At 45.7% G+C, this 26,727-nt stretch overlaps 1 protein-coding gene across 2 annotated transcripts in view; it reads right to left on the bottom strand.

The window, feature by feature from the left end:
* Positions 1-26,302, bottom strand: part of map2k7 (mitogen-activated protein kinase kinase 7) — a 185,515-nt gene extending 159,213 nt beyond the window's left edge. For both annotated transcript variants that reach the window (XM_041177367.1, XM_041177368.1), the window contains exon 1: positions 26,166-26,302. In XM_041177367.1, the coding sequence (XP_041033301.1) occupies positions 26,166-26,301 (136 nt within the window). In that variant the 5' untranslated portion in view covers position 26,302. The remainder of the gene's footprint in view (positions 1-26,165) is intronic.
* Between the last annotated feature and the right edge of the window lie 425 nt (positions 26,303-26,727).

Here is a 26,727-nt window from a genome sequence, read left to right as displayed (position 1 = left end):
AGGAGCAGACCATTCAGCCCCACGAGCTTGCTCCGCCATTCAATAAGATCATGGCTGATCATCTTGTGTTTCGAGTTCCACATCCCCATCTAAGTCCGATTCCCTTGCCCAACAAGAATCTATCTACTCCTGCCTTAAAAATATTCAATGACCCCGTCTCTACCACCTTCTGAGACAGAGAGTTCCAAAGTTGCACAACCCTTTGAGAGAAAAGGTTTCTCCTCATCTCTGTCCTGTAAGGGTGACCCCTAAATTTAAAACATTGCCCCCTAGTTCTGGACTCTCCCACAAGAGGAAACATCCTTTCCACGTCCACCTTGTCAAGGCTGTTCAGGATCTTGTATACTTCAATTAAATCACCCCTCGCTCTTCTAAACTCCAGTGGAAACAAGCCCAGTCTGTCCAACCTTTCCTCATAAGACAAAACACTCATTCCATGTATCAATCTAGCAAACCTCTTGTGAACCACCTCCAATACATTTACATCCTTCCTTAAATAACTGCACATAGTATTTGAGGTGCAGTCTCACCAATGCCCTGTATAACTGAAACATAACATCCTTACTTTTATGTCCAATCCCTCTCGTAATAAAGGATAGCATTCCATTCACCTGATGTTGGGAGCACCTGCACCCAAAACAGAAATTCTATTCTCCGGCAATAAAATTAAAAGTAAAAAAAAATCACACAGGAAGAAACCGTTGGTGTTGATGGAGACCTGATTCCTTAATGGAATTTTCATTCCCAGCAGCTCCCTGCCTGATCGTCTTGTCACAAGACAGGAATAAATCTTATACAGACAGCCCTCAACCAATCTGAAACCACTTCAGCCCAGCAGTCAGGCTTCGTATCAATTAACTAAATGAATTACAAGCTTGAAGGAAAAATACACGTCACACTTCACCTGAGGTCCTCAACTAATATCTCTTTAATTGTATTTACTAATGGAAAATCTTTCACTGGTGGCCCAATCTGCACCTTTACGAAGTAATCTCCCAAGCTGTTGCTTATGGGGTAATTGAAATCTGGAGGATAGGAACACAGGAACAGGAAGCAGCCATTCAACCCCTTGAGCCTCTTCCATAATTCAATTAGAACATGGTAGATCTGTACCTCAGCTTCATTTATGTGCCATTGAGTCATATCCCTTGATACATGCACCAAACAAAAATCTATCAACTTCAGCACTGAAAGTTTCAACTGACATTAGTATCAACAGTGCTTTTTTGTTTAGCTGAGAGGGAGAAGAGACTTCCCCATTTACCCTATCCTGTGAGTGAAAACATCCTTTCTGATTTCAGAGAAAATAGTTTCTCTCTTTTGACTCCACTAAATCTGTTTATCATTTTAAACACCTCAATTAGATCACCCCTCAGCCTTCTAAACTCGGGAGAATATAAACCAAGTTTATGCAAACTGTGCTCGGAATTTAATCTCTTTAATTTCAGTATTATTCTGCTGAATCTGCACTGCACTCTCTTCAAAGTCAAATATACCCTTCCTGACGTTCAGAGTCCTAAACCGAGCACTGTACTATAGATGGGATCTGATCAAGGTTCTGTATAACTGAAGTATTACTTCCTCCCCCGTGTATTAGTAACTCAAGATAAATGTCAACTTTTCATTAGGCTCTTTGATTACTTGTGTGTGAACTGTGTACATGGACACCCAAATCCTTTTGTTCCTCCACAGTTCCCAGCTATGTTAAGAAAATATGCCAATTTGTCTTTCTTACTCCGTCTTGCCTACATGTGACTCCAATGCCATACCAATATGTGATTGACTCCTAAACAGCTTCTGAACTGGCCAATCCCCTCGTGTTATTAAACTGAGGGACAACAAGGGATGAGCATAAATCCTGACCTTGCCAGCAACACCCACGTTGCTCGGGGTTTCTTTAAAGTATAAAATCCTGGGGATCACCGCTTGCTACATCCTGACAATCAGACAATGAACCTTTCATCCTTTCTTTCTGCCTCTTATATCGCAAGCAACTACCAATCCACATCACAAGATTGTTTCCAATTCCAAAGCACTTTCAATTTTGATCGTAATCTCTTGTGCGGGACATTTCCAAGTGCTGTCTGAAGTCCGGCTAGACACTGCCCTCCATGGCCTCCTCAAAACATTCAACTGGCTTGCTTAGATATGACCCACCTTAACAAATACATGCAGAGTTTGACCAAGTACGTCCATACTTGCTCAGTCGCTCTGTGTCCACTGACAGAAAATTGCAATGTTGTACTAACCTGCTTTACCTAAAACCACTCAGTAGGCTAGGCAACACTAAGTTACTCATGCACACACTTATTAAAAGTCTTGCATATTGCACACACCCCATACAATTTACTTCCTGAGTGGCCAGCAAGAGTCTAACCCCTAGGTTTTGTGCAAATCCTTTTAAGAGAGGCTTTAAAATAAGTGAACAATTTAATAAATAAATGTAATCATAATCATATCTTTTTTTCATGGTTTAACACTTATTTTGGACATTAGAAACACCAATTGCTGTGAAAGAACGATTCTCTTGAAAAGTTATTCTGAATGTTTTGATGATTTCTTTAAATCACAATTCAGCAGCAAAATGTTAACATGTTGAGAGATGGTTTTTACTATAATAAACATTCACAAGGATTTCATTAGAAACTTGACATTGGTAGTTTTAATGAAACAACTGACATGAAGACTCAATACTGTGGACAAAAGGTGCAGATCATACACAAGAGTTTGAGCACAAATGTAGACATACATACAGTCGCATTTTTATGGAATATTGACCAGTAATAGAATTTAATCCACAAAGCACAGCACAAAACTCATAATACTGTGTCATAAAAACAAAACTTGACTTCTTGACCAACATAAATCACAAAGGAGCAACACCCAGGCTGTTAGATATCAATAATGCTGAAACTCTCTACTGGGAATCTGCTAGTCATGTATTAGACATGATATGACCATTCCAGACATCCTGTTATCCAAGTAGAGGAATCAGAGAATACTGCTTGCTTCTAACGTGCCCTTATGTTTTCTGATATACTGCCTTTGGTCTCTCTTTTGTTTCTCTTCACCTCAAAATTCATTTAAAAATTCTTTTTCATTTTTACTTCTCCCATTTCCAGTTTGTGTTTTCTATCCTCTCCCCCACTCTCACTCCATCTTACTTCAAACCCACTTCGATGGCTGACTTTTTCAAGTTCACACCAATATGATCGCTTTCTATACTGAAGGTCAAGAGTTAGGTACCTCTGCCCCGTTTCACTGAGCCCCAGCTCTCACAGACAACCAGATTCACATTCAAAGATCCTCTTGCCTTGCTGATGTCCTGCTCTGGTCAGCCACATTCTGCTTCTGGTCTCCAACATCTGAAGCTGCCTGAAGATTTCATCTGTCCAACAGCAGTGTACTTTAGCTCCCTGTTCCAGTTTCAGGCCACCATCCTTCTTTGATATCAGGAGGAGCAGTAAGCAGATGCATGATGAGAAGTAGCATTAACAAAGCCCTCCCTTGCTAAGAAACTGGCAACCCAGGAAAGGTAAAGGCAGTAAGAGCAGCTACATCTGCGCTGCCAGCTTTGACTTGCTAATATCTTCTGCAGTAGCAGACTAGTGTGTGCTAGTTTTTGTAGTGTTGCCCAGAACCCTAACAGAATAAAGATGGAAAGCCAAAATGACAGCCTGATGTGTGTGCTGATTCCCAAGGACCCAAAGGCAATAAGTATTAATAAATCTGAGTGCCTTTATCTAGGTCAGTGAAGAGACACCCAGGGATCTTGCAAAATCCTCGCTGCATCGCATCATAGATCACCCTGCGGATCACACTGTGGATCACACCGCGGATCACACCGTAGATCACCCTGCGGATCACACTGTGGATCACCCTGCGGATCACACCGCAGATCACACTGGGGATCACCCTGCAGATCACACCGTGGATCACACCAGGGATCACCCTGCAGATCACACCAGGGATCATCCTGTGGATCACCCTGCAGATCACCCTGCGGATCACACCGGGGATCACACCGGGGATCACCCTGCGGATCACCCTGCGGATCACACCGGGGATCACCCTGCGGATCACCCTGCGGATCACACCGCGGATCACCCTGCGGATCACCCTGCGGATCACACCGCGGATCACCCTGCGGATCACCCTGCGGATCACCCTGCGGATCACCCTGCGGATCACACCGCGGATCACACTGCGGATAAATCTCACTACACTCCTCCAAACGTCCAAGTAAGGACACTACCCTCTGCAACATCAAACTGAGCTGGCAGACCAGCAACTCACTCTTTACATGGCCAAACATCACCAAGCATCTGATCAGCCTGGCACACCTCATGATTTCAGTCACTGGCTACAATTCAGCCCCTGAACACAGAGCAGAATAAAAGAGTTTCAGAAGCACTTTCTCCTTTTTGGCATACAGCTATCAAACAAACATATTACTTCTAAAAGCGTTACAGGATGAAACTTACAGGCACTTCTGGTAAATTCCCTGGAGCTTGCTAGCCCAGAGTCTGCTAACCCTGGCACCTTTCTCTTGCCCAAGTCTCCCATACTGCACAGTTTATGCTGTAGGTATTGCTCAGCTAGCCTCACATTGCCTGGATTTCACTGGCTCTGTCTCACAATCGTGGCTGGACACAGAGTTTGTGATTCTGTCCCTGCTGGTTTCTCCACAGGCCTGTCTGAACTAGTCAAGCCCAGTGAGTACAGGAGTTCACTGCTCTCCCTGTTGGGTGTAGATCGTATGACCCCTGCACCCTTCTCACCTGATGCCTGACAAGGAAGGGTAAGTGCCAACTAACACAGTCACAAACACCAATGAACTGGGGAGCTAGGGAGCAGACGGCACATGATATTCAAGCAGATAAAAGCACCTGGAAGAGTTGCCTTCAATGAGGTGGAAGGGCACAGCTCAGCAAACAGGAAGGGAGATGGGCAATTCCTAGGGCAGGTCAGGTCAAGTCAACAAGAACAGGGGGAACCCGTAGAAGACACATTGCCCAACAGATTTTCAGCATTGTGTGGCAAAGAATGGAACTGCCCCATTTACACCAGGAGATTTGATGAAATGTATGCAGCCAAACACAATTTTTTTGCACATTGCTGCAAGATGTTCTAAAGTCAGGCTCTCAAATAAGGAATGAAAAATTTTAACTTGGAACTGGGTTCAACACAAAATGTTATGATTTATGTGGCACACAGAAGCTGGAGCTGACTCTCTTTCTCTCCATAAACATCCTAGAAATCTATTCCACTCAATTTTAACTGACAAACAAATGAAATTTGGGCTGGAAAGTTATTTCCTGGCTTCTTGAAGCCTTTGTTATGTCCTATGACAAATTTTCAACAGCGTAAGATCCCTCTAATTAAAAACAGGGAAGACCAAAGCCATTTTCTTCCATCCCCATCGCAAACTCCCTAGCCATCGATTCCATCCCTCTCCCTGGCAACTGTCAAACTCGGTGTCATATTTGACCCAAAGATGAGCCTCTGACCAAGTATCTGTGCCATCCCGCAATCCGCCTGTTTCCACCTCACCCATGCTTCTGGACTTGGGTGTTACAATGCATTCCCAGCTGGCCTCCCACTTTCTACCCTCCATAAGATTGAGGCCAACCAAAAGAGTGTCTGAACTCATATCAAATCCCGTTCACCCATCACTCCTGGGCTCGCTGACCATGTTAGCTCATGGTTATGCAATGTCTCCATTTTAAAAAGTTCATCCTTGGTTTCAAAATCCCCTATGGCCTCATTCCCCATCTCCATCTCTGTAATCCTCCCAGTTATCTGGACTGATCTCAATCAGGCTTCTTGAGCATCCATGGATTTTAATTGCACCACCATTGGTGACCGTGTCATCAACTGCCTGGGCCCTAAGTTCTGGAATTCCCTCCCTAAACTTCGCCTTCCTTCTTTAATACACTTCTTAAAAAATTTCTCTTTGACCAAGTTGGTGGTCATTTGTCCTAATAACTCCTTATAAGCCTCATTGTCACATTTTCTTTTACTGTGCTTTTGGGAACACTTTATTACATTAAAGGCTGCAGAAAATATAAACTGTTGTTGCTGCTCTGAATTGGAATAAGGTTACAAAGTGATAGTAACACGAAGCAGTAGACACCCAATCTAATCCACAACCCAGGGCCTGTACCACCATATACCCAATCTAAACCACAAACAAGTGTCTATATTAGCAATCGCACACACACGTGCACAACTCCACACATGCATGCACAACCACACACACGCGTGCACAAACCCCCCATGTGCGCGCACAAACCTGTGCCCTCACACACAAACCCGTGCCCACACAAACACCACTCACCACCCCCACCCACACAGACGCAGCCCACGCCACTAACCACACAAACACACAGACACACAACCCGTGACCCATACACACACACACATGCCCCGCACATGCGTGCCACACACACACACACAAACATGCACACCCGTCCGCCACACACATGCAGAACCCCTGCCACACACACAACATACCCCCACCAAAGAAACACACACACAACCCCATATGCACACAGAATACTATCCCACCAATGCTCTCAGGCACGCAGAAATCCCGCACACATTCGCACAAGCACCCGTGCGCTCAGAACCCCACATGCACGCAGATCCCTGCTGCGCACAAAACCTCCCACGTGTGTGCAGAACACTGCTGGCGCGCACATGTGCAGAACCCCGCACGCATGCAAAAACCAACACGAGTGCAGAACACCACGCACATACGGAGAACCATACGTGCACAGAGCCGCACACACGCCCAGAACCCCGCACATGCATGCAGTAGCCTGCACAGAGCCCAGCATGTAAGCGTGAAGAACCCCACACACAGGTACATGCACAGAACCCTACACACACAGAACCCAACACACGTAAATCCCTCTGCATACGCACAGAACCTTACATGCACACAGAACTCCCCAAGCGACCACACAGGCAAAACTTACCACTCACACATGCGCAAAACCCCACAAACACGCACATGCGTGAAATCCCTGCGCACACGTGCCCCAGAACCACATGCACACACAGAACCGCGCACACACACACACACACACACACACACACACTCTCTCACACAGCACCCCACACACAGACGCACACCGCACCCCACACACGCACACACATAGCAGCCCACACACGCACACACACAGCAGCCCACACACGCACACACACAGCAGCCCACACACACAGCAGGCCACACACACAGCAGGCCACACACAGCAGTCCACACACAGCACTGCACAGACACACAACCACAAAACCCTTCACACATACACACACACACAGAGAACCACATGCACACACACAGAGCCACACAGACACAGAGCCGCACACACACTCTCACTGAACCACACACACACACACTCACTGAACCGCACTCACACACACCCAAATACACGGGCAGCACACTTGCATGTGAGTAACGAGCTGATTTTTATTGATCTCTTCCAGCAGCAGATGCTCTGTAAGAACAGACAGTGAGAATGGGATCTATCTAAGGAATACAAACCAGCAGGCCCATTAACACTCACCCTATTTCATGCACCTTCGGATAAAGTCCAGCTGCCTATACTTGAAGGTATGTGCACAGCCCTACTCTGGGTCTGTGACACCACCAGTGTTTAAGAATTTGAATTTAAGAGGTTTCTTATGCTGGCAAACAGATATCCCCACTGCAGCCAGTTTCAGTTTGAATTCGACCTTTATTTATCATTCTGAATGTACTGGAATGCTCTTCATTACAGCACCTCCTTGTTCTAATCCCAACTGGCCTTGGCTCCAGGGTTCAAATTCCAATTATTTACATGGCTAAATGGATAACACTACTGAAACATCAAAACTGAAAAGGCTTCCTGGCAAAATGACAATTTCAGGGAACAAACACCTTGTAGCTATCTAAATAAAAAAAGGATTTGCATTTATCTTGGCTTGAATTTCCGAGCAGCAGCAATGCTGGGCATTTCTTCCAGGATTAGATCCCTTGGGAAAGCAGTCAGAGTAGAGTAGAATCGCAGGGAAAGAGGGCACTTCCCTTTTACAGCAATAACTGCCGTATTCTGTCCGGTAAGTTTAAGTTTAGTGGATGGGTAGTTGGGTGAGGTGGATGAGTGGGTGGTCTGGTAGTCGGAGTGTAGTTGGGTTGGGTCAGGAGTAGCCAGATTGGATCCGGAGGGTGGGTGGGGGGAGCAGTGTAGTTGGGTCTGGTCTAGAAAGGTATTGGGATCAGGGGTTATTCAAGGGACTAGAATCACAGAATCACAGTGCAGAAGAGGCCCTTCAGCCCATCGAGTCTGCATCGACACGTGAGAAACACCTGGCCTACCTACCCTAATCCCATTTACCAGCACTTGGCCCATAGCCTTGAATGTTGATGTGCCAAGTGCTCATCCAGGTACTTTTTAAAGGATGTGAGGCAACCTGCCTCCACCACCCTCCCAGGCAGTGCATGCCAGACCGTCACCACCCTCTGGGTAAAAAAGTTTTTCCACATATCCCCCCTAAACCTCTTGCTCCTCAACTTGAACTTATGGCCCCTTGTGACTGATCTTTCAACTAAGGGGAACAGCTGCTCCCTATCCACCCTGTCCATGCCCCTCATAAACTTGTACACCTCGATCAGGTCGCCCCTCAGTCTTCTCTGCTGCAATAAAAACAACCCAAGTCTATCCAACCTCTCTTCATAACTTAAATGTTTCATCCCAGGCAACATCCTGGTGAATCTCCTCTGTACCCCCTCCAGTGCAATCACATCCTTCCTATAATGTGGCGACCAGAACTGCACACAGTACTCCAGCTGTGGCCTCACCAATGTTCCATACAACTCCAACATGAAATCCCTACTTTTGTAATCTATGCCTCGATTGATAAAGGCAAGTGTCCCATATGCCTTTTTCACCACCCCACTAACATGCCCCTCTGCCTTCAGAGATCTATGGACAAACACGCCAAGGTCCGTTTGTTCCTCAGAACTTTCTAGTGTCATGCCGTTCATTGAATACTTCCTTGTTAAATTACTCCTTCCAAAGTGTATCACCTCACACTTTTCAAGGTTAAATTCCATTTGTCCATTTGACCATCCCGTCTATATCTTCCTGTAGCCCAAGACACTCAAGCTCACTGTTAACCACCCGGCCAATCTTTGTGTCATCCACAAACCTACTAATCCTACCCCCCACATAGTCATCTATGTCATTTATATAAATGACAAATTTGGGTCAATACATTTCACCATCCAAGATGATTCACATCCAATAAAGTAATTTGAATTATCGTCACTGTAAGTACAACAGTGTAAGGTTCCCTCAGTATTGTGCCTCCCACAGTACTTACTGTCCCTTTCTATAAAGAAGATAATCGCCCTAAAATATTGACTCTTTCTCTCTCCACAGATGCTGGCTGACCTGATAAGCATTTCCGGCATTTTCTGTTTTTATTACATCTTATACATCCTTGATTAGACGATGCTGAGTGCTGCATGCATAATGCAAAACAAAAAAGAAAGACTTGCGTTTCTACAGCATCTTTCATGATCTCAGGACATCCCAAAACACTTTCCAGCCAATAACGTACTTTTGAAGTGTCATCACTGTTGTAAGAAAGACAGCAGCCAAATTGTGCATAGCAAGCTCCCACAAACAATAATGCGCTAAGGACCAATTAATCATTTTTGTGGCTTTCACTGAGGGATAAATATTGGCCAGGGCAATTCACTAAAAAGGATTTTGATGCACTGGAGAAAGCCCAGATAAGATTTACAAGGATGTTTCCAGAGTCGAGAGGTTATAAGACCATAAGACATAGGAGCAGAAATTAGGCCAATCGGCCCATCGAGTCTGCTCCGCCATTCAATCATGGCAGATAAGTTTCTCAACCCCATTCTCCCGCCTTCTCCCTGTTAACCTTTGATTCCCTTACCAATCAAGAACATATCTATCTCGGTCTTAAATACACTCAATGACCTGGCCTCCACAGCCTTCTGTGGCAATGAATTCCATAGATTCACCACTCTCTGGCTAAAGAAGTTTCTTCTCATCTCTGTTCTAAAAGGTCTTTCCTTTACTCTGAGGCTGTGACCTCGGGTCCTAGTCTCTCCTACTAATGGAAACATCTTCCCCATGTCCACTCTATCCAGGCCTTTCAGTATTCTGTAAGTTTCAATCAGATATCTCCCCCCCATCCTTCTAAACTCTATTGAGTATAGACCCAGAGTCCTCAAACGTTCCTCACATGTTAAGCCTTTCATTCCTGGGATCGTCCTCGTGAACCTCCTCTGGACCTTCTCCAGGGCCAGAACATCCTTCCTGAGATACGGGGCCCAAAATTGCTCACAATATTCTAAATGTGGTCTGACCAGAGCCTTATAAAGCCTCAGCAGCACATCCCTGCTTTTATATTCTAGTCCTCTCGAAAAAAATACCAACATTGCATCTGCCTTCCTAACTACCACGTCAACCTGCAAGTTAACCTTAAGAGAATCCTGGACTAGGACTCCCAAGTCCCTTTGCACTCCAGATTTCTGAATTCTCTCCCCATTTAGAAAATAGTCCATGCCTCTATTCTTCCTACCAAAGTGCATGACCTCACACTTCCCCATGTTGTACTCCATCTGCCACTTCTTTGCCCATTCTCCTAACCTGTCCAAATCCTTCTGCAGCGTCCCCGCCTCCTCAATACTACCTGTCCCTTCACCTAACTTTGTATGAGCTGCAAATTTAGCCAGGATGCCCTCAGTTCCTTATCTAGATCATTAATGTATAAAGTGAAAGGTTGTGGTCCCAACACTGACCCCTGCGGAACTCCACTAGTCACCGGCCGCCATCCTGAGAAGGACCCCCTTATCCCCGCTCTCTGCCTCCTACCAGACAGCCAATCTTCCATCTATGCCAATACCTTGCCTCTAATGCCATGGGCTCTTATCTTACTGAGCAGCCTCCTGTGCGGCACCTTGTCAAAGGCCTTCTGGAAGTCCAAATAGATAACATCCATTGGCTCTCCTTTGTCTAACTTACTTGTTACCTCTTCAAAGAATTCTAACAGATTTGTCAGGCATGACCTCCCCTTGGTGAAACCATGCTGACTTTGCCCGATTTTACCATGCACTTCAAAGTATTCTGAAATCTCATCCTTAATAATGGACTCTAAAATCTTACCAACAACCGAGGTCAGGCTAAATGGCCTGTAATTTCCTGTCTTTTGCCTCACTCCCTTCTTAAACAGGGGGGTTACATTAGTGATTTTCCAGTCCTCTGGGACCCTCCCTGACTCCAGTGATTCCTGAAAGATCACCACTAACCCTTCCACTATCTCTTCAGCTATCTCCATCAGAACTCTGGGGTGTAATCCATCTGGCCCAGGTGATTTATCCACCTTCAGACCTTTCAGTTTTCCTAGCACCTTCTCCTTGGTAATGGCCACCATACTCACCTCTGCCGCTGCCCCCCCGACTCTCTTGAACTTTGGGGATGTCACTCGTGTCTTCTACTGTGAAGACTGGTGCAAAGTACCTATTCAGTTCCTCCGCCATTTCTTTGTTCCCCACTACTACTTCTCCAGCGTCATTTTCCAGCAGCCCAATGTCCACTTTTGCCTCTCTCTTACCCTTTATATATCTAAAAAAACTCTTGCAATCTTCTTTTATATTACTGGCTAGTTAACCCTCATATTTAATCTTTTCCCTCCTTATTTCTTTTTTAGTTGTCCTCTGTTGGTCTTTGTAGGCTTCCCAATACCCTGGTTTCCCACTGCTCTTCGCTGCATTGTACGCTTTCTCTTTAGCTTTTATGCTGTCCCTGACTCCCCTTGTCAGCCATGGTTGCCTCGTCCTCCCTTTAGTATGCATCTTCTTCCTAGGGATGAATTTTTGCTGTGTCTCCCAAATTACTCCCAGAAACTCCTGCCATTGCTGTTCCACTGTCTTTCCTGCTAGGCTCATCTCCCAGTCAATTCTGGCCAGCTCCTCCCTCATGCCTCTGTAGTTGCCTTTATTCAACTGTAATACCGTTACATCTGATTCCAGCTTTATCCTCTCAAATTACAGGGTAAATTCTATCATATTATGGTCACTTCCTCCTAAGGGTTCCTTCACCTTAAGCTCCCTTATCAAATCTGCCTCATTACACATCACTAAATCTAGAATTGCCTGTTCCCTAGTGGGCTCCACCACAAGCTGCTCCAAAAAGCCATCTCGTAGACATTCCACAAATTCCTTTTCTTGGGATTCACTACCAACCAGATTTTCCCAGTCTACCTGCATATTGAAATCCCCCATGATCACTGTAACCTTGCCTTTCTTACACACCTTTTCTACCTCCTGGTGTATCTTGTGCCCCACATCCTGACTACTATTCAGAGGCCTGTACATAACTCCCATTATGGTTTTTTCACCTTTGCGGTTTCTCAACTCTACCCACACAGATTCTACATCATCCGACCCTACATCATTTCTTGCTATCGATTTAATTTAATTTCTTACTAACAAAGCAACCCCACCCCCTCTGCCAACCTGCCTATCTTTTCGATAGAATGTATATCCTTGGATATTTAGCTCCCAGTCCTGATCCCCTTGCAGCCATGTCTCCGTAATGCCCACCACATCATACCTGCCAATTTCAATCTGCGCCACAAGCTCATTTACCTTATTTTGTATACTGCGTGCATTCAGATAACAACACCTTCAGTCCCGTATTTCCTGTCCCCTTTCTCACTGTCATCCCTTTATCTGATGTGCTTGAAGTTAGATTCCTAGCCCTTTCCAAGCACTCCGTCCTATTTTGTGTTCTGGAGACTTTAACTCCTGGGCTCTCCTTTCTTTTCAGTTTTTTTATAATTTTCCATGAAGTTGAATCCACCCCCCAACACGCTAACCTGCTACTTTGTTTCCCATTAGTCATGCTTCTTGGAGTTTTACCCTTCCCCCCCCCCCCCACTTTCTAGTTTAAAGTCCTGTTGACCTATTTACCCTTTTCACTAGAGCATTGGTCCCAGATCGGTTCAGGTGGAGACCGTCCCAACGGTACAGATCCCTCCTGTTCCAATACTGATGCCAGTGCCCCACGAAATGGAACCCCTCTTTCCCACACCACTCCTTTAGCCACGTGTTTACTTCCCTTATTCTCGCGAACCTATGCCAATTTGCACATGGCTCGGGTAGTAATCCGGAGAACATAACCCTTGAGGACCTGTTCTTTAATTTAGTTCCTAGTTCCTGATAATCCCCAAACAGGTCCTCTTTCCTAGTCTTACCTATGTTATCTGTCCCAACGTGGACCACAACAATTGGATCCTCCCCCTCCTTCTCCAATATCTTTTCAAGCCGGTCAGAGATGTCCCTCATCCTGACACCGGGCAGGCAACATACCATGCGGGACTCTTGATCCTACTTACAAAGGAAGCTATCAATTTCCCTAATTATAGAATCCCCTACAACTACCACTTGTCTTTGTGCTCCCCCCTCTTGAACGGCCTCCTGTGCCACGGTGCTGTGGTCAGCTAGCTCATCCTCCTTACAGCCCTGTTCCTCATCCACACAGGGAGCAAGTACCTCGTACCTGTTGGACAAGGTCAAGAGCTGAGGCTCCTCTGTTCCTGAACACAGGATCCCTCTACCTGCCTCACTTGCAGTCACACCCTGCTGACCCTGACCACTGACCGGACTTGAGGTACTTAATCTAACGGGTGCGACCGCCTCCTGATACAAAGCGTCCAGGTAACTCTCCCCCTCCCGGATGTGCCGCAGTGTCCGGAGCTCAGAATCCAGCTCATCAATTCTGAGCCGCAGTTCCCCAGCAACCAACACTTGCTGCAGATGTGGTCACTGCGGCTCACAATGGGATCTGCCAGCTCTAAGACTTGGGCTCTTTTCTCCAGGAAAAAGCATAAGAGAGAGGCCTGATAGAAATCTTTAAAATGATAAAGGGGGTTTGATAGGATAGATAGAGAGCCCATTTCCAACTGTGGATGAGTTCAGAACAAGGAGACATAAATATACGGTAGTCACTAACAGGCCATTGAAAGAATTTACTAGCTGTTTCTTTACACAGAGAGTGGTGAGAATGTGAAACTCGCGACCACATGAATGGTTGAAGTAGACAGCACTGATTCATTTAAGGAAGGGCTTGCCGCCTGAGGGAGAAAGGGAGATGGATCCAGGGTCAGGGTGGGAATATATCTTTACAGGGGAGGAGGGAAGGCTCATCTGCAGTAGAAGCCCCGGTATAATCCAATTAGGCATAATGGCTGTGCTCTAGGTATTATGTAACTCGATGTAAAGTCAATTTCAAATCAATATATTAAAAAAAAGCTTATGGATCACAAATAGGCTGCCTGAAATAGGGGTGGAAAGGATTCAACAGTACATTTCCAAAGGGAATGGGATAAATATTTCAATGGGATAATACTGCAGAGCTATGAGGAAAAAGCAAGAGTGTGGGATTAATTGGCAGATTTTTCAAAGTCAGCACAGTTACAATGAACCAAACAGCCTCTTTCTACACATCGGGATTCTATGATGCTACAACTTCAAGTACCCAAACCCCACACTGCCCTCTGGCAGGTACCTGAAACCCACACTGCCCTCTGGTATGTACCTGAACCCCACACTGCCCTCTGGCATGTATCTGAACCCCACACTGCCCTCTGGCACGTACCCGAACCCCACACTACCATCTGGCACGTACCTGAACCCCACACTACCCTCTAGCATGTACGCAAAACCCACACTGCATTGCGGAATGTACCCGAACCCCACACTACCCTCTGGCAAGTGCCTAAAACCCACATTGCCCTCTGGCACTTACCCAAAACCCACACTGCCCTCTGCACATACCCGAACCCCATACTGCCCTATGGCCCGTGCCCAAATCCCATACTGCCCTCTGGCAAATATCTGAACCCTACATTGGGCTCTGGCACATACCTGAACCCTACACTGCCCTCTGGCATGTGCTGGAACCTCAAAGGTGTGAGTCAATAAGCAGTAAAAGAAGAATTTCTGATCTACCAGTTCTGACTGGGAGAACCATCCTCCAATCCTCTGCCCATCCCAAGCATTTCTCAGAATCAGGCTTCCTCATCTCTTTCCTATTTTGAGTTGACTATCCAACTGAAAACATTAAGGGGGAGAAACACATTCACAAAACACTACTTCAAGCAGAGCTTTGTCAATCTAATCTTCATCCCAGCACTGTAAGAAAATAGAAAACAGGGATCACTGTCACATGGGTAGGGGAAGCACTAAAAGGCAGCCACACGATGCCTTAGGTGCTTATCTTTGGGTGGCACTGGGTTGACAGCAGGTTGTCATCCTCACTGTCAGCAAGTGTGAGATGCAACGAAACACCAGAAAATGGGAAGGCAGCAAAAAAAAATCTAAGAGAACCAAGGCTCCTATAAAGAGTTCTTTCCTGTGCTTGTCAAGAATCAGAGTTGACCTGAGATCACAGGACACGCTAACTCTCACAGCCCACTGATTACTTGGGTCCAACAACACTGCAGCTGCTACCTCTCCAGTCGAGAGAGCTCGTATTACAATGACCCCTTTTACACAGCATCGCCACACAGTAGCAAAGCTGTCAACTCAACTTGGCATTTTAATGGCTGGTTCACTTGTTTATGCAACCTAGCAGCCCAGGAGGAAGGGAGGATGGTCAGATGTTATTTAGTTAGTGAGACTGGGAAATTTATGTCTGCAAATTTCAAAAACTAGTAGATCAAGTTGTGCTTGCACACACTGACAGAAAGCAGACGCTGTTATTTACTGTGTTGATTCATCACGCAGGCTGCTTAATGCGCCTGGATTGACGCCTTGGCTTATGGCAGACATCAGACAGTAAGTGTTACCTTTACTTTGGTGGAATCCCATACTGCAAGGGCTGCAAAACTATCTTTTGACTATTGCTGAAAGAGACATGTCAAATCTTTTTGTCTTGCACTCATCAAGACACTCACAAGAATACCAATATAAGGGGAAAACAACAATTTATACTGTATGTGAAGAGAGTGCTGATTCATTGGCAAGTGGCATTGCCATGGAGAATGCACCACTGGTGGCGATTGACAGTTAACTGCCAAGCAGTGTTTGAAATTTAAACCAGGCAGCTTGACACTAATTGGTCAAGGCGTCGCCATGAGGAATGAGTCAGCAAATGGCTGTCAATAATTTTGTTTAGCTGAAACAGGCGCAACATGTGTACATGGTCTGTCTGTCTGTACGGTCTTTACCCTGCCCACTGCAAACAGCTAGGACATGCTGTTTGAGATACCTTGCCCTTTCAGGGTAATCTGAGGTAGACTGGGCACTTTTCAGGATCAAAAGTGACAGCCTTAGGCCCATTCATGAGTTAGCGTGATATGCAGCGTGAAATAATCTGATCAGGGTAATCAATGCACCCTGTTTCAGCATCAAGCTTGCATAGTGAGCAAATGGCTCAGGCCCTATTTACAGGGTTGCCAATAAGTGACCTGTATGTCATCAAACCAAAAAAAATTCTGCCTATCACACAAATGAGGAATGTGGTGTATGAATTTCAGTGCCAGTGTGATGCTAGGTATGTAGGCCGTATGTCCCAAACTGGCGGACATTGGCACATCCCAGCCACTGTTCACAATGGGCAGAGTGCAGACCTTACCCAACCAGCCCATGCTTGCAAAGCTCAAAACACAGTGCCCACGATTAGACAACATTTGCTAAATAATCCTCAGTGTGCTAAGAATTACATTGACAATCAATTTAAGATTGTCAGTTGGGCTCACAATGTGGCGCATTTGTGTGCACTGGAAGCTACATATATTAATACACAGGCCCTGTTCTTTGCAGACAGAAAGAACATGTACATACATTGCGCCTGTTCCAGCTAACCAAAATAAGTGACAGCCATTCACTGGCTCATTCCTCAGGGCAATGCCTTGACCAATCAGGGTCAAGCTGTCTATTTAAATTTCAAACAATGCTTGGCAGTTAACCGTCACCATCAGTGGTGCATTCTCCCTGGCAATGCCTCTTGCCAACCAATCAGCACATTCTTCACATGCTGTACAAATTGTCGTTTTCCCCTTATACTGGTATCCTTGCGAGTGTCCTAAGGGGTGCAAGGCAAAAAGCTTAGACATGTCTCTTTTTTCAGGAATACTCAAGTTATGTACTACCAACTATTTATCTTTTGAACCTACATAAAATAAGGCAAAATAATAATAGTTTTTGTTTAATAAAAGCAAAATACTGCAGATGCTGAAAATCTGAAACAAAAAAAGAAAATGCAGCTCTGAAGAGTCATTCAGATTCAAAATATTAACTCTGTTTCTCCATCCACAGATGCTGCCAGACCTGCTGAGCATTTTCCATTTTTGTTTGTAATAGTTTTTGTTTATTAAGGTTAACAAGAACACGAAAACAATCAATGTTCTCAAACTCTGCTGTATCAGATCATTTTACAATCAGAGCCAAGTGTTGGAGTGAAGAAACGCCTTAAGCGTCCGTGAGAGTATTCCAGGGCCAGAAAACAGCAGGAAAACTAATGTATAGTATCACAAAAATAATGCACAAGATTTGGCTTTATGTCGGATCTGTTAACTCTGTCATGAAATATAGGTTAAAATCCTGCTTCACTCATAGACACCACACTTCTGCTTAACTTGAAAACATGTAAATAATGGTCAGCTGGATTCAGACAATTTGCTTGAGGGAGACGCCAAGTCAGTCAGTTCAAATACAAACATGCTGCGTGATTTGTTCAGATACATGATAAGTAGTTTTCTGAACTGACCAGGCAGTTATTCATGTTCTGCTAGTCTCTAGTTATTGCTTCAGGAGGACTAATCAGCTTGTCCTTTTCATATCACTGATTTGATCTGGAATTCTTCAAGAGAGAATGGCTGAGTTTGCTTGTTGAGGTGGTTAGAATTCTAGAACATTAGAGCATACATGGAGGTAGGTCAGCCAATCGCTTCTGTTTGAAAGAGTTGCCAATTCGTCCCACTCTCCTGCACTGCCCCCATAGCTCTGTAATGTTATCCCTCCAAGTATTTATCCAATTCCCTTTGCAGCCACCATTTCAGGCAGTGCATTCCAGATCATAACAACTCACTGTGTCAATAAATTCTTGTCATCTCACCTCTGGCTCTTTCCCCAGTTAACTCTGTTTCTCTCCCCACAGATTCAAGATAACATTTCGAATCCAATATGATGCTTCTTCCGAACTCATATTGGACTCAAAACAGTAACTCTGTTTCTCTCTCCACAGATGCTGCTAGGCAGGTTGAGATTTTCCAGCCTGTTCTGTTTTTATTTCAGATCTCCAGCATCCGCACTATCTTGCTTTTACCATAAATCTGTGTTCCCCTGTTACTGCCCTTCCTGCCAATGAAAATGTTTCGTTCCATCTGCTCTTCTGAAACTCTTCATGATTTTGAACACCTCTATCAAATGGCCCCTTAACCTTCTCTACTCCACGAAGAACAAGATTTTCTGGTCACTCCACGTAACTGAAGGCCCACACCCCTGGTATAATTCTAGTAAATCTCTTCTGCTCCTTCCCCAAAGCCTTAACATCCTCAAGTATGGTTTCGAGAATTGGACACAATATTCCAGTGAGGCCAGACCAGTGATTTATAAAGGTTCACCACAACTTCCATGATCTTATACTCTGTGCCTCTATTCATTAAACCAAGAGTCCCCTAATCACCTTATTTCCTGAAGTTGATAAGAACTGGGAAAATGAATCACTACACAAGAAAGTTACAGCCTTAGCATGAGATGTGCAAATTATTTTCAAGGAGCCAGCAAAGCTTAACCACTGTAGATATATACTATAGATATGTTATTCACTGACTGACTCACCAATTAAAATACTTCTTTGCTATTTAGAGACTAATATATTGTCTTGTACAAGTGTTACTCTGTCAGTTTTGTAGATAAAGATGATCAAAGGTACAGGATAGAAGCACCAAATAATGAATCTGGAGGAAGCTTCTCAGTTTGTTATGCTGCACACATACTAATATTTGAAGTATGTGGGGACTGAAACACTAATTCCAGGTGTTAAAGGATAACAACTGAAAGCACAAGTGATCTCTGGGACCAGAGACTTCAAGGATTGCCATCTACACACACTCTGATTAATTGTGCTTCAGGACATCTTTACAAATGCTTAAAACACAGTTGACATGATCTCCTTAAAAAGGTTAGGAATAATTATGATGCAGTTAATCTGCAGGGTAGATCTTCAGCCATTTTGAATGGCCAGTGCTGAAGAAGCTGGTGGCCCAAGAAAGTGAATTCTTATTTATAGTTTATAACTGAAGGAGCTTTAGTCAGCTGGTTATTTCAGCTGTGTATTCAGCATTCAATAAACTACTCTCAGCCAAAACCCCCAGTGATAACTCAATGCATTGTTTCAGTTTATTTTTAAATAGGAGAAAAATATTTAAAAAAATAATTCCATTTAAATCCAACTCCCTGCTTCCTCTTTTAAGCCAGCAATGGAGATGTATTGGTCCCACAGGCAAAGTGGCAGATGCAATTATTGCCATATAAAGGAATGCTTCACCATCTGACAGGTTCCTAACCAACAGCAACAGGCAGTAAGTGTTTCAAGCGGCACTGACATCAGTACTGGGACAGAAGGAGCTGTATTGCTGAGACTGGCTACACCTGAACCAAACTGGGACCCAAGGTCCCAGTGGGTTGAACAAAAACAAAAACAAAAGTGGTTCAGAAAGATAAAAGAAAGACTATTGTACTTTTCATACTCATTGGACATCTCAAACCTCTTTATAGTCAATGAAGTGCTTTTTGAAGTGCAGTCACTGTTGTAATGGAGCAAACACAGAAGCTAATTTGCACACAGCAAAGTCCCACAAACAGCAATATGATAATGAACAGATTTGGTGATGCCGAGGGAAGGATAAATATTACCCAGAACACCGGGGAGAAGTGCCTGGCCCTTCTTCGAAATAGTGCCGAGGATCTTTCATATCCACCTGAGGAGGCAGCTGGAGCCTCAGTTTAACATCTGACCTGAAAGCCTCCGACAGTACAGCACTCCCTCAGTACAGCACTGGAGCATCAGTGGAGATTTTTGTGCTCAAGATCTGAAGTGTGACTTGAACCTGTACCCCTGTGATTCAGAGATGAGCAATCTACTAACTGAGCCACAGCTGACACACAATAAAGGTCAGAGTACCAAAGGAGATAAAGATAAAGGGACTCAAAAGGTTGTAGGAAATAAAAGTAAAGCAGAAGTAATGAAACATATGGTATTACATTGCATGTATAGCAATGCAAAGAGCACCAAAGTGTGAGAAACAGACAAGGACACCCAGGTGGTGACAATTACCAAAATAAGAGTGCCAAACACTCATGGATAAGGAATAAAACAAATAGGCAGAAGCACAGCTTCAGCTCGATCACAGCACAAAAGGAGGCTGCTCAGTCCATCGAATCTGCCCTGCTCTTTCAAAGATCAATCCAGTTCATCCACTTGCCATATTCCTGGAAGTTATTTTCTTCTTCAGGTCTTTATCCAATGAAAGGACATAATGTGGTAAGCATTACAGAGACCTCACTACAAGCTGTTTGTGACTGGAAACTAAATACTCAAGCCTATAGGATCTTCAGAAAGCAGAGGGAAATTGTGAAAGAAAGAGGAGGAATAATATTGCTAAAAGGCACCATTCTAGCAGTGAGGGTAAGCAGGCAGTGGAAACACTCTATAGGTGGAACTAAGGGAGGGCAAAGATTCAAGATCCTGCTGGGAATTGCCTCCACACCTCCTGACAGTAGTAATATAGCAGTGGAGATTTTAATTTTCATGCCGACTGGAAGGTGCAGAACAGCTTACATATTAAAGCCAACACATTTCTAGGATGTATTTGGACCAGTTTTCTGAATCAATATATTCTAGAACCAACAAGACACAAGGCCATACTAGATTTAGTGATATCCAATGAACCAAAATTTGTTAACAATCTGACTGTACAACCCATCTTGTGAATAGTGACCATATAAATGAACTGATACCAAGTTTACGAGGAAAATCAAGTCACAAAGATTTGAGATTTAAGTAAGGTAAGCCTGGAAGAGATGAGAGGTAAATTGCCCATGGTAGACTTGGCTGAAATGTTAATGGAGTTTGTGCAATCTGCATTAAATTCACTGAGTTCTTCCCCAATTTATTTGAGCTTTCTTTGGATCAGTGCTGTTTTGTCCCAATCCCCCACAGTTAAAATGGGTACCACATATTCATTTCACAAGTCTGTTGTTTCCTTATTATCCATTATAGTCTCACCTACAGCTGCAATTAATGTGATAAAGGTGGAGAGAAACTATCCAGAACAATGGGGCACAATCTTAAAATTAGAGCTAAGCCATTCAGAAGTGAAGTCAGTAACAGTCACCACGAAGCTGTCAGATTACTGGTTCACTGATGTCCTTTAGGGGAAAACGTGTGCCACCCTTACCCAGTCTGACCTGTATGTCACTCTAGCCCCACACCAATGTGGTTGATTCTGGAATAGCCGAGCAAGTCACAATTCAATAAGTTGTACCAACACTTCTCAGAAAACCATGAACGGGTAATAAATAGTCTTAGCAGCAACATTTTGAGAATTAATTTAAAAAATGCATTTCTAAAGAACATTGCGTGACAAACCGCAAAGAAAAAATCTTCATTCACTGAACAGGTCAACTTCTAAAATCCAACCTGCAATGTATCTGGTAGGTGCTCCCCCAGTACACCACCAGCAGGTTACTATACTGTACTGTGTTGTTTGGGGATGCAGGGGGAATGGGCTTAGAACTGAGACTGGTTCAGACCTTTGACCATCTGCCCTAGACCCCAAAGCACAATGCAGCATTCTGCCAAGCCTTCTGAACTACTATCAAAAAAGACAAAGCAGTTCACTACTAAGTATCACCAATCCCCTGTGTTATCCAAAACTAAGACAATCAGCAGGACTATTACTGATGCCAAAGACAATGTCCATACATATGCTTTTAAAAGAAAAATGATTTGAATATGTAACTGAGCATAACATTAGAGTTTCAGGGTTATGACTTATGATAACAATAACCAGTCCACGCAGCCCTCCTAGTATCCATCTTTTCCACATCTGCTTATTACATATGAGGAAGGCCACTCAGGCTATTTAATCCATCCATTTCGAAAGACTTCAGGTACCTTCATTGCTGTTCTATCTGAAAGTCTGTTACCGTGTTGATCACTTGGTGTGAAGAGCCTCCTGGAATCAGTCCAAAACTTTCCTCTGACTAGTTTGAACCTGTGTCCCCTCGTTCCACTCCAATAAATTAAAATTTACCATTTTCATTCCAACATATTGTTTTTATAAGACAACTTTTACCTAACACCAGAGCTCCTGACAGTGTGCTGGCTGACACCTGGTGAAGATGCCCCTATGATAGGAGTGCACACGTGAAAGTTATTTTGCCTGAGGTCAGGGTTTTTTCTTGCCTAGCTATGTTGATGCAGGCAACAATGTTTTCCAAATATATTACAGGCAGTCAAGCTCAAATGAATTCATTGCAAAGCGCTGTGAGGCATTTCTGAGAGACAAAATGTACATCAATACAAGCCTGCCATAAATATAAAACAGACTTTATGCTACCTAAACCACAAAGAACCATACAGCCCAAAAGCCTAGATCTCCAATTCCGTCCCCGAAATGATAGCTAGACTTAGCGTGGACACAGTTTGCTGGAGAAGAGTTAGGGCTCTAAAATCTGACCCAAACAGCAACATTTCACTGAAATTTAGACAATTTCTTTCTGTAAACAATTTAAACATTTCACATACATTATATAATACAGCTTCATAAGCCATGACACACAGAATCAATCCAAAAACTTGACCCTATATAGATCACCATTTAAAGCCAGTGCCAATCACCAGCTTTCAAAACTGCTAACCCAACTTTCTACACTAGGAAACTGTGTTTTACTTCTATTCTTATGCTGAATTATCCCAAATGACAAGTAAGAGGAATAGATTGGCTCTTCCTGCTGAACCTCTAAGTGCTAGGCCTGTAACATACTTCAATGTGCTGTACGCATAAACCATGCTGACAGTCAACACTGTACAACAAGCAACAAGCAGCTTTTGCAAACAAAGTCTGCAAGCGTGATCACGGAATTGTTTTGATGTTACAAGAATCCTACTGATCAGCACTGCGGAGTTAATTACAGTTTTCCAAGACATCGTAAAGGTTCAACCCATGTAAAGAGGCTTAGTTAGTGATTTTAATTGTTGACTTGTTAAATAGATACGCACTGAAAAAAGGCATTACCCAGATTCTTAATGTATTCAATAATTGTAAAACACTATTTAGTATTGTCAAAACTTGGACTAATAGTTCTGAAACCTGACTGAAGGGTGTGATCTATTGTAGGTTCAAACACAATTGGTACAGTTGTTGAAGTTGACCACAGATCACCAATAATCAAAACCATACATGTAACCCCTAGTTAGACACATACTAGATAAACTACTATGGCACTGGCATTAACCAGCAGCGATCCCAACTGGAGGCACTTTCAATACCAGTTACTACAGTGATGTATTTATCCGAGTTAGATAATGGACTAGTACTGAGGTATCACCTTACATCCAAGTACACGGAATCTACCTCAGAGAATCCACATTTTATATTTGTTGGGAGAGATCTGAATCAGCAATCGCCTCCCAACATTCACCAGTCATCGTGTGCATTCTCGCTCCGCAAGTAATCGGCACCTATCGATACTTTGACCCCGCTGTTGAGAGTTATCATTTGCAAACCCAGAAGCACAGAGAGAGATGGGCCAATGGAATTGTACTCATCTCCCTAGCTAAATCAGTCAGCCTCTCTGCCATTAAGACTCTTTAAAATCTACTTCTGTATTAATGCTGTTGCCACTCCACGTTCTATTTTGTGCGGTTAGAGCTCCCAGTTTCCTTTTGGAAGTTCCTTGACAATTTTCCCACATTAAAGGTCCCATTCTCCCCACATTCCCTTGTTTTGGAAAGCGCAGGCTGATCATTGATGCTGTTAACCCTGCTTCCACTGACTCAAGGTCCACCAGATCCCGGCAGCCTCTGTTTATAAAGAAACAGCAGCACAGGCCCCAGGGGCAACTTCCAGTGACTCAGATCTTCCTGGAATACCTGCCCCCTGGGGGGGGGAGCACTCCATCCGGGGGCTGGAGGGTTTGCGGTGGCCCTTTCTCTGGGGGAGGAGGGGGTGTGGGTAGAGTCCCTCTCCCAGGGTAGGGTGAAATGTGGGTCTCTCTCTCCATGGGGAGGGGGGACCCACACTCTGGGGAAGGAGGGTTCCTTCACAGGGGGATTTGGGCGGGGGCGGTTCCCTCTCCCTGGGTTGGGAGGTTCCCTCTTTCTCTGGGCTGGGGGCTTCCAGCTCTCCAGCTTGGGGGGGAGCTCCCTCTCTCGGGGGGTGTGGGGGGGAGATGCCTCTCTCCGAGGGGGGGGGATCTCTCTCTCCAGGCAGGGGGATCTCTCTCTCCAGGGAAGGTGGGGGGAGGGAATCAGTCCCTCTGGGGCAGGGGGCGGCGGGGGGGGGGGTGATGCCTCTCTCTGGGGAGGGGAGAGGAGGGTGTGAAGCTGTGCTCCAAGCTGTGCTGGGTGGATCCCTCTCTCTGGGAGGGGGGGGGGGAGATTCGGTCTCTCCGGAGGGGGTGTGGGTGAAGGGGATTCCGCTCTTCGGCGGGGGTGGGAAATCTCTCTCTCCGGGGAGGGAGCAGGGAGGGGATCTTTCTCTCCAGGGACGGGAACTGTGGATGTGTGGGGGGCGGATCTCTCTCTCTCTCGGTGGGGGGTGAGGGGAGAGCTCTCTCCCTCCGGGGATGGGGGAGGAGAATCTCTCTCTCTGGGGGGAGGGGAAGGGGATCCCTCTATCCGGTGAGGGGGGGATCCCTTTCTCCGGGTGGGGGGGGGGGAGAGAGAGAGAGAGAGATCCCTCTCTCTTGGGGTGGAGGGTTTCCCCCTCTCGGGGGGGGGGGGGGGAGATTTGGGACCTCTCTCTCCGAGGGGGTAGAAGCTCAGGGGGGATCTCTCTCTCTGGGGAGGGGGGAATCTCTCTCTCCGGGGGGGGGGGGGGGGGGGGGGGGGGGGGAGATCTCTCTCTCTGGGGGGGAGGGGCGATCTCTCTCTCTCCGGGGGGGGGGGATCTCTCTCTCTGGGAGGAGGGGGGGATCTCCCTCTCTGGGGGGGAGGCGGGATCTCTCTCTCTGGGAGGAGGGGGGGATCTCTCTCTCTGGGGAGGGGGGAATCTCTCTCTCCGGGGGGGGGGGGGGGGGGAGATCTCTCTCTCTGGGGGGGAGGGGCGATCTCTCTCTCTCCGGGGGGGGATCTCTCTCTCTGGGAGGAGGGGGGGATCTCCCTCTCTGGGGGGGAGGCGGGATCTCTCTCTCTGGGAGGAGGGGGGGATCTCTCTCTCTGGGGAGGGGGGAATCTCTCTCTCCGGGGGGGGGGGGGGGGGGAGATCTCTCTCTCTGGGGGGGAGGGGCGATCTCTCTCTCTCCGGGGGGGGATCTCTCTCTCTGGGAGGAGGGGGGGATCTCCCTCTCTGGGGGGGAGGCGGGATCTCTCTCTCTGGGGAGGGACGGAGGGTGGATCTCTCTCTCTGGGGGTGAGGGGGATCTCTCGGGATAGGGGGGAATCTCTCTTTCGGGGGGGGGGGGGGAGGGAGAGATCTCCCTCTCTGGGGAGGGGGCGAGGGGAGATTTCTCTCTCTCTGGGGGGGAGGGGGGAAATCCCTGTCTCCGGCGGGGTGGGGGGAGGGGAGATCTCTCTCTCTGGGGGGGGGGGGTGAAGCTGTGCTCCGAGCCGGCCCGGGAGGGGGGAGAGTAGTTCCCAATTCTAACGGCCGGGGCTCGCGAGTTTCGGAGACCTACCCCTGCCCTGTTATGATTGGACAGAGCCGCTGATTGGCACCCACCCCGGAAGGAGCTCTCCATTCTGATTGGCCGGAGCGGCTGTCAGTCAGCCCCGGCCCCGCCCAGCCAGTGACGCGGGATAGTTTCCGCTGTCTGTCAGTGAGGGGCCGGATCCGGAGCCTGGGCCCCCGGGAACTCGACACACACAAACCACCCCTGTTCCCCGGACTGCCGGGCCGCTGCTTACTTGGCCGGGGTCTCCTCGGGCTGGAAGGCGAGCTCATGTCGAGTGAGAGGTCGATCCGGCGCCGTGCTTCCCTGTTCTCCTGCTTCAGCTTGGCTTCCAGGCGCGACAGCTTCTGCTCCAGGGAGGACGCCGCCATCTTAGCGCGATAGAGGGAGCTGGCAGTGCGCAGGCGCCGAGAGCCCGCCCGCAACCCAGCCCCTCCCCCAGTGGTAGCAAAACACAACCCACAACAAAACCGTACAACAATGTACAGTAATATACAATAATATACAATATACAGTAATATACAACAATATACAGTAATATATAATATACAGTAATATACAACAATATACAGTAATATATAATATACAACAATGTACAGTAATATACAACATACAGTAATATAGAACAATATACATTACAATACAACAGTATACAGTAATATACAAGATACAGTAATATACAACAATGTACAGTAATATATAATATACAACAATGTACAGTAATATACAATATACGGTAATATACAATATACAGTAATATACAACAATGTACAGTAATATACAACATACAGTAATAT

The sequence above is a fragment of the Carcharodon carcharias genome, chromosome 30, assembly GCF_017639515.1.
Source record: "Carcharodon carcharias isolate sCarCar2 chromosome 30, sCarCar2.pri, whole genome shotgun sequence".
NCBI classification, from domain to species: Eukaryota; Metazoa; Chordata; class Chondrichthyes; order Lamniformes; family Lamnidae; genus Carcharodon; species Carcharodon carcharias.
Note: the sequence above shows the minus strand (reverse complement) of the source record. Positions and strands in the feature narration are given on the sequence as shown.